At 43.1% G+C, this 12,536-nt stretch overlaps 1 protein-coding gene across 1 annotated transcript in view; it reads right to left on the bottom strand.

The window, feature by feature from the left end:
* The window catches only part of Morc1 (MORC family CW-type zinc finger 1), a 155,083-nt gene that overhangs the window by 94,529 nt on the left and 48,018 nt on the right, over nucleotides 1–12,536 (bottom strand). The window contains exons 10-12 of the mRNA XM_051150013.1: nucleotides 10,462–10,541; nucleotides 9,110–9,180; nucleotides 6,528–6,592 (exon numbers count right to left, since the gene is read on the bottom strand). Coding sequence (XP_051005970.1) covers nucleotides 6,528–6,592; nucleotides 9,110–9,180; nucleotides 10,462–10,541 — 216 coding nt within the window. The remainder of the gene's footprint in view (nucleotides 1–6,527; nucleotides 6,593–9,109; nucleotides 9,181–10,461; nucleotides 10,542–12,536) is intronic.

Here is a 12,536-nt window from a genome sequence, read left to right as displayed (position 1 = left end):
TTATAAATACAAAGTATCACTCTTTGGAGGAAGTGATTCAGTGTCAACCTGCCACCATCTCACTGTCTGGTCGCCCTGGGAATGGTGACATATCTGACGCTCAGTGCTTATCTCTGCTGTTGGCAGATCTGTGACTCAGCAGCAGCTGGAGTCCATGTTGTTGTGCTCATGAATAACCCCCATCTGTGCCACCAGGGCCACCATCTTCATGGGCCCATTGGTTAATGACAGCGATGGCTGGGAACAGATGCTGACTGTCCACAGAACGAGTTATTGTATCTATGTAACTGTTGCACTTCTCCTCTGCTGGCATCACCTTTGGATGAGCATTTACATGAGACGCAGTATCTTCACATCCTTCACTTATTTGCAGAGATCTATCCACATACTTCTTCCCCAGATGTCTCTCTCATCAATTTTCCAATCGTGTTCTGTTCCAGTCCCTGACCATCCAACCAATCCACTGACATGAATTAGTGAAGAATTGCACATCTGGCCATTTATCCTTCCAAACAAAATGTAAGAGTAGGTGCACTGCCCAAAGTTCTGCCCACTGGGACGACTTCCCCTCACCAGTGTCTTTCAGAGCTGTCCCAGAAAAGGGGTGTGATGCTGCAGCTATCCACTTCTGGGTGGTGCCTGCATAACACACAGAAACAGCAGTAATACAAGCCTTAGTCTTCTCTTCCTCAATAAACAGATCATAGGGCATGCCCCATGAGGCTATAGGTTCATGCTTGGCAGTAGACAGCACTGTAACAGGAGTAGGAACCATAGGCATTTGGAAAACTTCTTCATGTAACCTGTTTGTGCCTTCAGGGACCTTCTCTGTCTGGATCACATATACACCATTTCCATTTGATAATGGATTACTGATGAGAGAGTCCTATTTCATGACATGGTGGGTCAGGCCCAGTTTGTGATGGGCTGCTCAGGGCACATGGTAACTTGGTGACCCAGTGTCAAACTTTCAATTTCTGCTAAGGCCCAATAGCAGGTCAAGAGCTGTCTCTCAAAAATCAAAGTGTCTACAGTTGATGGTAGAGCCTTACTCCAAAATCCCAAAGGTTTTCTCTGGGATTCACCTATGGGGGCCTGTCAAATGCTCCAAACAGCATAACGATATCAGTGACAGCTCATGTACTATGATGTCTGCTGGATCATATGGTCATAGGGCACCTGCACAGCAGCCTAGGCCAGTTGAAGAGCCTTCTCCTTCTCCAGGGACCCTCAAAGCTAGCAGGTTTCCACATCACTTGGTGTATGGGCCAGAGTAACACACACAAGTGAGAAATGGGCTGTCTCCAGGACCAAACAGGCCCACTAAACAGTGTGCTTCTTTCTTGGTAGTGGGAGGGGTCCATGAAATAGAAGGGATATCTCCACATTCTCCACAACGCTAGACTCCTAAGAATTTCATTAAGGTAGAAGGCCCCTTGAATTTTGGTTGAATTCATTTTCCACCTGCTGATTCGAGTATGTATTGCTACCATATGCAAAGTGGCTGCTACCACTTTGGTAACACGTGGTCCAGTCAGCGTAATGTCATCAATGTGTCCAGACCCAACGTGGTCTTTCGTGGAAGAGAAAAATGATCATGATCCCTTCCAGCTAAGTTGTGATTCAAGAGTGGAGAGTTAATAAACCTTGAGGTAAAACTGTAAGGCACACTGCTGGCCTCGCCAACTGCTTCAGGTGGTCCTTACGGACAGGTACCAGGAAAAAAGGCATTTGCTGGAGCAACAGCTGCATACCAGGTACCAGGAGATGTGTTAATCTGCTCAGGTAAGGACACCACATCTAGTACAGGAGCTGCAATCAGAGTTTCTAATTGACTGAGTTTTCAACAGTCAACTGTCATTCTCCAAAATCCATCTGTCTTACGCACTGGCCAGATAGGAGAGTAAATGAGATGCTTTTAAATATTTAATGGTGACACTAATTTCTGTAGTCCATCCAGGAATGTGACAGCATTTGATTCAAGTATTTTCCTTGGCAGAGGTAACTCTAAAGGCTTCCTTTAACCTTTCCAAGCGTAACGGCCCTCACTCATGGAAATAACATTGGAATCTTTCTATCCCAATTATCACAGTCTGTGAATGGGGAAATAACCACAGGGTGAATTCAGAAACTCACTGGACCCACTGTGAGTCAGCTTCAGCCAAAAACGCCAGTAAACACCTGACAGCTATAAGCCTCGCATTTAACTGGAGGGCCGCAATGTTTCTTGGGATCTCCCAGAATCAGAGTTAATTCAGAACCAATATTTAACAGATCCAGAAAAATCTGATCATTTCCTTTCCCCCAGTGCATTATTATCCTCATAAAAGGTGGTAGGTCCCTCTGGGGAAGGGCTAGAGAAAGGCTAACAGTACAACTCTTAGGTACTTCAGGAAGGCCCTTCCTCAAGCGAACCAAAGTGTACCAGGTCTGCAAACTGGCTCAAGTCTGGAGACTGGATCACATGCCAAGATTCCCTTTTGCCACAATCTACTGGAGCCTTTCTTTCATTTGAGAATTTTCCTGCTTATACAGACGAAACAGAACTGCAGTAGGCTTTTTATCTATCTCATGCATGGAAACGCCATGACTGATTAGCCCGAATCAAAGGTCCATACAAGTCAGACCACCATAAAACTGACTCTCCCTGTGCTGACCATTATGGAACAGGCCATTATGGACATTCCTTTGCCCAGGTTGCCCATTACGACCACTGTGATCACCTTGCCTCTGGTGATTCGGTGCTGCCACCTGACCCCTGCTACTTCAGGGCCCAATCAAGACCACTATTTCAACCCACCAGCTGAGCAGCGGCATCTCCAACCCTAAGGTCTCTGGCACAAGCAAAGGGCAACAACACAGCTCTTCAACCATGCTGGGGCTGCTCTCACCATCTTGCATCTTATAGGATTAGTGATGGGATTGGCTCTGGGCTTTCCCATAGTGGAGGGTTGGGTTTTATACAGTGTATGCATTGTAGCATTGAAATTTTCCCAAGCCTTAAAATCCCTTCATCAACACCAAGCCAAGGGACATCAGGCATCTCCAGCTCCTTTTCAGTAAGCCATCTTGTGACAAATGCCCCATCCAACCATTGAAACTTTTGATACCTTTTTTTTTTTAACTGTGCAAGCTTCCATATTAAACCCAGACACTCCATTCAGTCTTCCGATATCTCCTACCATTATTCCCCTCCCCCTTAACGTTCCATTCCCGCTCATATTCCCCAGACTTCTACTTGAATGAATCAGTAAACTCATTAAGCTCTTGAGGAGAGTAGCACACCTCCTCGTGGACCACACACTTTCTATCTCCCCCTCGGGAGCCTGACCATCCTGCACAGGTCTATAGGTAACTATTAATGGGCTCCAGAGGACATCAGTATTGTCTTGACTGACATCTCCCTTAAAGAAAGTCATTGCTAAAATTAGAAGACAACGAAGAATTAATTTCCATTGTCAAAGGTATAAAAGGCAATGTTTCGAGGGCTGGGGAGGTACATCTTCTGCTGAGGGTAGAGAGACAACTTCCTCAGGTGAAATAAACCCTTGAATATCTTGAGGATTGAAGTTCTCTGCCTCAGCACCAACACCCCCCCTACATCCCATCCTAAGTTACAGTTACCAACAACTGCTCTTGTTTTAACCGGTGACACTCTCTGAGGCCGGGGTTTGAATTTTCACTGTAATTTGGTTAACCTTATAATGAAGGTTTCTCATTGATTTTCCACAACTCAAGCTCCATAGCTACTGGAGAGATTCTCTTCCAGGGCACACTTAGAAGCCCTCAGACTGTTTCTGCACACCTAGAGGGGGTCTGTTTTACCACGGAGTTCACGCTCATCCTTCACCATGTTCTAAGATGGGAGAAGTTGCTTGACTTGTCACAGAACTCATTCTTTTCTTTTGTCAGTCTATCCAGAGAAGGTAGAAACAACCGAACAGTAGCACTGTTTTCCTTTTGTTTCCAAAAACTGTCAAAAGCTTTCTATATGGGCTCACCAAATCCACTGCCTCTCACAGTTGGTAAACCAGGATAATGAAATTCATTTGGCTCCTTAAGTTTGTAAGTTAGTCCACATCATGGGATTTTAGTATTCTCCAGGGCTTCAGTAACTGTAGGTGCTAACAATTTGGAAAGCTGTAACTGTAGGTGCTAACAATTTGGAAAGCTTATCCCAGATACGTGTGTGTGTGTGTGTGTGTGTGTGTGTGTGTGTGTGTGTGTGTGTGTGTGTGTGTATCTCCTTGTATTTCTGTTGTTCTAGAACTGATTCTGGCAAGAATTCAGTAGTTGTTCAGTCCACAAGGCTGGATGTCTCAGCTGGTCTTCTGTATACATCAGAACCCCAAAGAAGTGGACTCTGACGTCAGTGAAGGAATGGCTTAGCCAGCAAGCATGTGAGCAAGTACTTCATATAGCCTGCCAGCTGAAGCTGTGGCCCAGATTAAAGGTAGACCTTTCTACCACAAACAAAATCTACACTAAAAGTGGTCTTCCCACTTTAAATGACGTACTTAAGAAAAATTCCCTTACAGGTGGACCCAGCTGCTTGGGTTTTAGTTAATTCTAGATATAATCAAGTTGACAACCAAGAATAGCCATCAAAACGGTATTACTGAAAAAGGTAACTTGTCTCTCAAAAAAAAAAGTTTCTGGCACTGTATGTATTTCCCACTTACAGTGTGTGCTCAAGTTCCCAAATAACCTATGTACATTAAACTGTGCCAAAAATGTGTCCTCTAGCTTTCTCTCACATGTGCCAAAACCTAGAAGATAAATAAAAGCTAATAAAGTGAATTTACATGAACAACAAATAGGCTAAGTGCTACTGATATTTTGTTGTTGCTTTTCCTCTATCCCTCTACATAATTTTCTAAAACATTCCTATTAAGTGTTAAAACAAAGAAGAGAGAGAGAGAAAGAGAGAAAGAGAGAGAGAGAAAGAGAGAGAGAGAGAGAGAGAGAGAGAGAGAGAGAGAATGAGAGAGATAGAAACAGCAGAATGTGATACAGACAGCCACATAGCAAAAGGAAGCTCCAGGAACTGTAGACAGCACCTGGATGTGAGACGCGGACCTGGCTCACATTCACAGTCACTGGGCAACCACGAGCTGCTTGAATACTTGGTCACATCTGCAACATGGGGACAATGTCAACTAAGGCACAGGATATGGGGAGAACTAGGAAGTGATTTTAGGAATTAATTTGAAATGAGAAAAGGGATACAAGTCTTGCTTTCTCTGCCCCAGATGGCCACAAATAGAATCTTTCCCCCACTCTCACGGGCTGACCTGATAACGTGGGCATTATATAACACTAAAGCATATACACATAATATAGATCAAAGCTTTTCTTAAAAATCTTTACTTAACCATAAGATCCTAATTCTGCAACAAACTATGGTACTGACAACGCAGGGGGAACACAAACAGACCCTTAAAAGCTATTACATCACCATTCTGTGGTAAGGGATATTCTGACTGTCTAGAGAGTTAAAAGCACAGGTGTGGTGGTGCACATCTTTAATTCTAGCACTCAGGAAGCAGAGACTAGTGGATCCCTGTGAGTCAGAGGCCAGCACAGTCCACATAGCAAGTTCTAAGCCATGGCTACATAGTGAGACCCTCTCTAAAACAAAATGAGAAAACACAGAATTTTCATAATATAATGCCATTATTTTGTATGCTAACTTTAAAAACTAAATAAAAAATTAGCAGTCTCCCGTAAAACCAGTCAAGGCAATTGCCATTATTGCCAGTACAGGTTAATTTTAGCACATTACACTATGGTTGAAAAAAGGTTATCAAGAAAGTTTTTCTTCCTAAAGACTAGAAATCTTAAGTTTTCAGTAGAAATTCCTATAAAATTTAAATAATTTTGGTAAATGCATTAAATGCATTAGTAATATTCTAAATTTACTTTTGATGTCTGCATAATAATGAACATTTTAAGCTTGTGTTTAAAGTAATATGGATATGACCAAAATGATGCTGAGAATCAATCGCTGTGCCCTAAAAAGAAGTTTCTCAGAGATGTAATTTTTTTCAATTTACCTTTCTCAGCATCTGAGTTGGCAAGCAAATCAAACTTACAAGCATATTTTTTATAAGATAAGCTTGTCATTTTCATTTTAAATACATATAAGTGACGCATTCCTTCAAATGTTATTTCTTATTTTAAATTTTAAGCTCTAGAATAAAGTACAGATGACAAAGGGACAGTGACGCTGTCATATGATCTCCTGCTTGGGTCTCTTTATGTTGACATCTTTATAAAATGTAAACCATCAAGTTCTGAGAAGGTTTCCTGGCTTGTCTTCAACATTATATAGACACAAATGAATGTCAATAAAAAAACTTCATCAGTGTTTTACAATGTGTGTCTTGGTTGGAGAAGCCTCATCACACTAAGATTTACTATCACATTACACCACGTGTTAATAAAGAGAAATTGTCAGAATAACTACCAAATCTGCCCACTTAGGAGTAAGAACTTGACCCAGCACTGGGGCCCTTAGGCCTTACCGCTGTTTCTGGCGAAGGTTCTTATGCTTTGTCTCCAGGTCTTCCAGAGCTTTCTGTAATACATCCTGGAGAAGAATATTTGGTTGAGAGAAAAGAGAGACATTGAATGGATGCCAACTGAGCTGATACCCTGCTATCAGAAGGTTCTGAAACAGCAATGACAGCTCAGCTTGTCATGCAGTTCACATGGTAGAAACCCAAGAGGCACACAGTGATGAGTTACATTCCGGTGTTTCCAGAATATACCCTAAGCCCAAATTTAAACTTCCGTTCTTGCACATTCTAAGATGTCTCTGCCTTCATTTTATTCCCTATATGGTAGAAGGGACTTGACAAAAACTACATGAAAACTTGAGTGAGTTATTCGATGCATATCGGCACCGACTTTTGTCTGAGGGAACAGGAATCCCGAGTTTTGCCGTCACTGAAGCATATTTCAGGCAGAAAATGAAATAATAACTTTTGTTAGTATCTCTCTCAGTGTGTCTCCTTCTTATCAAATTCTAGACTAATACTTCCCAGATGTTCCATTTATAGGTTGCTCGGACTTTTTCTTCTCAGAGTGTTCTACAGCCCCCAGCCTGTCTTTCTTTTAATCTGATACATTAGCTCAGTCCCTCCTTTATCTCTACTATGTTCCCATCCCCTCTAATTAGGCTGAAAAGAAAGAGTTCGTTATTATTGTAGTCACAGATAAGAACAGACTTTGGTAGGGACTACTCGGGAAGAGAAAGACATCAGTGGGAGTCAGAGGGGGACAAGAGAGGGTAATAGAGGTGAATGCGGTCTAAATGCATTCTATATGTGTGTACAAATGTTATAATGAGACTCACTGTATGTAACATACACTAATAAGAAACTCTGTAAAAAGACATTTAAAGAGCTTTGCCGATGGCATCTCTTGATGGCTGCATCACCAGTGGAACAAAACTTTCACTATCTTTCAAGTGAAAAATGGGGGGAGGGGAAGAGTGCAAAACCCTTTTATATTATGCTTCCTAAAAGCATGTAAGAGGGCAGAAGTTCAGGTCATTCCACTTTGCTGTCTTCTCTGCATTAAAGCAGCCAGGGCACTTCAGAGCGACAAAGCAAGCTGGCCAAAGACAGCCCACCCTTCCTGACGGCGCACTCAGCCCAGAGCAAAAGCAGAGAGATGAGAAGGAAAACCCTGACTTGACCCAGGAGAGTCTTTTCCTCTTGGCTCTCATCTACAGAAGGCAAAGGGCACTGACAATCTTAGAAACAAAATAAAGAAACTTAAATTACAAAAAAACAATAAAAATGAGATAGATTTACTCTTTCCTTTAAAAATGGCAGCAACAACATAAGCCTCTTGAGAAAGCCATGACTTTGCTTTGCCTGGGGCATTGACACACACCACTCTCTGCCCACATGCCTCTTGTGTGACCTGTAGACCATAGACTTTATTAGACTAGTCCCTGGCTCTCAGAGTTAAGGCCAGATCGCTGCAAAGATTTACTTATTTAACCCTCAGCAGAGGCGGAAGAGAAGGTGAAAGGCAGAGACTCCTCTCCGATTCCTGATCGTCTGTCTCTTTGCGCACAGGCAAACAGATGCTTGCTTAATGAATCACACGGTGGATGTGTTATACCATGGTTTGGGTAAAAGCAGATTTACAGTGCATATCTTGCAGTTATATTCTTTTTCTGTTAGCTGCAGTACACTATAATTAATAATTGTATTTCCTTATAACGTGCCTTACTCGTGGGCATATTACAAGGATTGCAGAGATTGTTTATGAACTGTGCGAACCGACTCACAAGAAAACAGCTATGTAAGCTGGAAGCACTGTGATTAGTATTCATAATTACGGCCTACGATTCCTAGCACTGGGGAGAAGAATTGCTTAGTAACCCACTTCTTGCTTTCCTTGTTTATCTGGGTCCATAAAGAGCCATAATTTGAATAGATATTTTTGAGGATGCTTCATTGGCTAGATATTTCCCTGCTATCTTTTTCATTATTTTTTCTTTTTCCTGTTGTGCTTTCCTTTTCTTTTTAAAGAAATTGGCTGTAATGCTGTATCACCCTGCTCCAAATTCACCCCAGATTCCACTCACCTTTGCTCCACCTCAGCCTTCCCCCTTCTTGCTGGGTTTACCCTCCTCTCTCTGCACCCACCTCATCTGTTTACCTGGGCTACAATCACCTTTATCTCTTGTGCTTCTGTTTTTAAGATCTTAGAAAGTCCCTGCTCTCTGACATGGACTCTGGGGCCCACTATTTGACCACTTCTCCTTGGTGCGGAGGACTGGTGGCACACAGAGGAAGAGAAAGCAGGCTGCCAGGCTGACACCTGCCAGGCTGTGATCATATGGTGGGGGAGGAGGTCCCCTTCTGTCTCAGGTCTAGAGGAGGGGAATAGGGTGAAAGAGGAAGGGAGGGGAACTGGAAGATACCAGTGAGGAGATAACAATCAAGATGTAATGGGAATAAATTATTTAAAAAATAAAAATGAAAAAAAAAGAGTTTAGAAAGTACATAATCAGAGACAACTGTGCACAGGAATAAAAGCTAGTCGTGTCACTCGCCACTGAAGATGATGTTTTTGCACGTCGTACCTTTGCAGAAGACAAAGAAGTTCTGTCAGGTTCTTTCACCTTGACTTGCACTTCCTTAAACACAAGTTCAGCTGGGAAGAGAAACACAGCAGTTACAATGCAGAGAGATTCTTCCGAGCCATTCTAAAACTGTATTTTCCACACTTGTAGCCATGACCGCTGGGGATGGCACAGAGGCCACAATTTACAAATCCTCTGTTACCCTCAAAGATCTCACTCATTTTAACTCTTCTATCTGAGGCAGATGGAAGATGTTGCTGTGGCAAGAGCGCCCTCTTTGCAAGCTTGAGGAGATGAGCTTGAATCTCAACCATCAACATAAAAAGCGGGGCAAAGCCCTGCATGTGTATGCAACCCCAACATTGCAGGGTGGAGACAAGCTGATCTAGAAAGCTCGCTGGCCAACCACGCAAGTTGGAAAGAAGAATGTACTTCCCCAGATAGAGGAAATGTTCACCTTCACACTGAGCTACCTACCACAGCACCATGGCACACAGGGTTTCTAGAACATCAATTAATTTTTAATATGTTGAGGACTGTGCTGGCTAGCTTTATGTCAACAGGACACAGCTATAGTTATCTAAGAGGGGGGAACCACGATTGAGAAAATGCCTCCAGAAAACCAGGCTGCAGAAAAGCCTGTAGGGCATTTTCTAAATTAGTGGTTGATGTGAGAGGGCCCATTCCATTGTGCGTGATGCCATCCCTGCTCATTGCCCTGGGCTATCTAAGAAAGCAAGCTGAGCAAGCCACGAGGAGCAAGCCAGTAAATGGTACCCCTCCATGGCCTCTGCATCAGCTCTTGCCTCCAGTTTCTGTCCTGCTTGAGTTCCTGACCTCAGTGCTTTTGATGATGACCTGTTGTATGGAAAATAAATAAAACAAACTCTTTCCTCCCCCAGTTGATTTTGGTGTTTCATCACAACAGTAACTTTATCTAATACAAGGGTCATACTTAAGATATTATAGGTCAGTGAGATGGCTTAGCAGGTAAAGGTGCGTGCTATCAAGCTATATGACCTGAGTTTGGAGCCCCAGAACCTACCTGCATCAGAGAAGGAAAGAACTGACTCCTGCAAGTTGTTCTCTGATCTACACACACACACACACACACACACACACACACACACACACACACACAAAGTGGAGGGTAAATGTGAAAAAGATACTAAATTATATCACAATTTAAACCAGAGATATATAGTGCACTTTAAGTTCCAGAGATAGGAGCTACTTTGACTGAGAGTGACAGTACCCACAATTCCTAGAGCAGTGTTTCCTTAGAATAAGTGCTCAATTAGCATTCGCTAAGTGGACGAACCATAATGATTTGGCTATAGAAACCCACATACCCATCTTCACTGCCTCTTCGGCCTTTTTAACTTCAGTTTTCAACTTCCCTTTGAAAGAATATGTAGTATATTGGTACTTCCTGGAAAGAAGAAAAGAACATACTCAGGTCAGATTATCATTTTTAAGAGCATTAATAAGAGAACATTCTTCAGTAAGACTATATACTCCAGAGATATGCAATCATTAAGAAAGAAAGACTCACTGAGGAAGTTCTGTCTGGCTGGTGCATTAGCAGACTGTGTACCTATGAAAAAACCACTTGCCTTTTAATACATGGTAATTTAATTTCAGGAAAGTTCATAGTCAGGAAACAATAAGTCAAGAATGAGATAAAATCTCTTCCTACATGTGTTCACGTACATGTGTAAAATAGGAGCACTCTCAAAAAGCGAATACAGGATCACCCACCCGCTCCATTGCCAAAGTTTCCGGCTAATATACATAATCCTCTCACTCACTTGGATCATCGCTGACACTGGATAAATGGCTTCTCCCAGTCCCCAAGCAATTATCTCTGCTTGAAATCCTCAAATAAATAAATAAATAAAAAGTCTTTTTACCCTACTAAAAGGCCCTACTTTCTCCTGTATTGGTTAAGAATCCTGCTTTTACAGTCCATGGTTTTAGTGACAGCAAACTCTAGAATGGTCAAGGAAAAAGAAATATATGTATATACCTATGAACTAAAGGAAAAACAAAGCAGGAGAAAGATGAGGAGGGCACCTTTCCAGGAGTTGTTGATCAAGGAGTCGACAGAGGCAACTGCTCCTGCCATTGGTTTGCTACAAGAACAAACTGCTAAGACCCTATTGCTAAAGATGACACATGCTTTAGTCACAGGACATTGAAAAGGCAAGCTGGAACAGGGCTGGAAGCTTCCTCCCTGCTGGCTAGCCTTCACTGAGCTAGAAGGTGCTACAGCAGGCTTCTGGGGAAAATTATCATTGATAGTTTCATATCTGTGGACTCCTGCCATGCAAGATGAGCCAACTTGTGCAACAGTGGCAGGTCTGTTATGGGAGTAACTAAGTGGACTTAATGACTGCTTCATGGAAGGAGAGTCACATCTGGAGCCAGAAACCTGGGAAAAGCCTACAGCCTGGGGGTAGCCATAGGCCCTAGTGGGGAAGCTGCTGCAGTCATTTTGCTAAATGGACATGATGTGCCTGTCAAACTGCCTTCTAAATAGCTATGTTTATGCTCGCAGAATAGTGCTATTGTCTTCTTTGGCCAGAGAAGCTTTTCTGCAGTGGTCAGCAGAGACAGCAGAAACTCATAACTTGTCAAAGCACAGAGAATAAATAACTTTGAATGACAAGACGTAAGTGGCTCATGTATAACACTACCTCCAAGACTTGGGGAACACTGCAGAAAAAGTGTAAGAAAAGTAGAAATTGGCCAGAGGAAAACAGCATGCATGCTAACTTCTGCGCACGACACAGCAGCTGCACTCTTGAATGCACAGCAGTTGTGGTTAAATGATAAGATCTTCACAAGATCAGACCCATCTAGAGTCACCCCCATAGCCCAGGAGCATACCCTGTCATGGGTCTCCAGCTTGTCTCAGAGGTTTCCCTACTCTCTCCCAGCCCTCTCACCTCTGATCCCCACCCTGTTTGCTCTCCCCACATCCTCTTCCATTTGCCTGCAAATTTCATGATTTCTCTAGCTGAGACCCCTAGCAGCAGGAGACACTGAGACAGAAGTAGCCTCTCTGTAGCCTGGCAGGACTTCCAGTGGCAGGAGGGGAACACCAATGCACCCACAAAAACTTCGTCCCAAAATTGACCATGCCTACAAGACGTGCAGTGATAAAGATACATCAGAGACTGAGGAAATAGCCAAACGATGCCTGGCCCAACCTGAGACCCACAGCAAGGGGTCTTTGACACTATTAGTGACACTCTGCTATGCTTGCAGATGGGAGCCTAGCATGGCTGTCCTCTGAGAGGCTCCACCCAGCAATGGATCTAAGCAGATGCTAAGACCCACAACCAAACATTGGGTGGAGCACAAGGAACCGTCTGGAAGAGTGAGGTGGGGAAGAAAAGAAGTACTTGAAGGGGGCAAGAAC

This window comes from Acomys russatus, chromosome 8 (genome assembly GCF_903995435.1).
Source record: "Acomys russatus chromosome 8, mAcoRus1.1, whole genome shotgun sequence".
Lineage (NCBI taxonomy): Eukaryota > Metazoa > Chordata > Mammalia > Rodentia > Muridae > Acomys > Acomys russatus.
The sequence above is the reverse complement of the archived record's forward strand: the minus strand, read 5'-3'. Positions and strand labels throughout refer to the sequence as shown.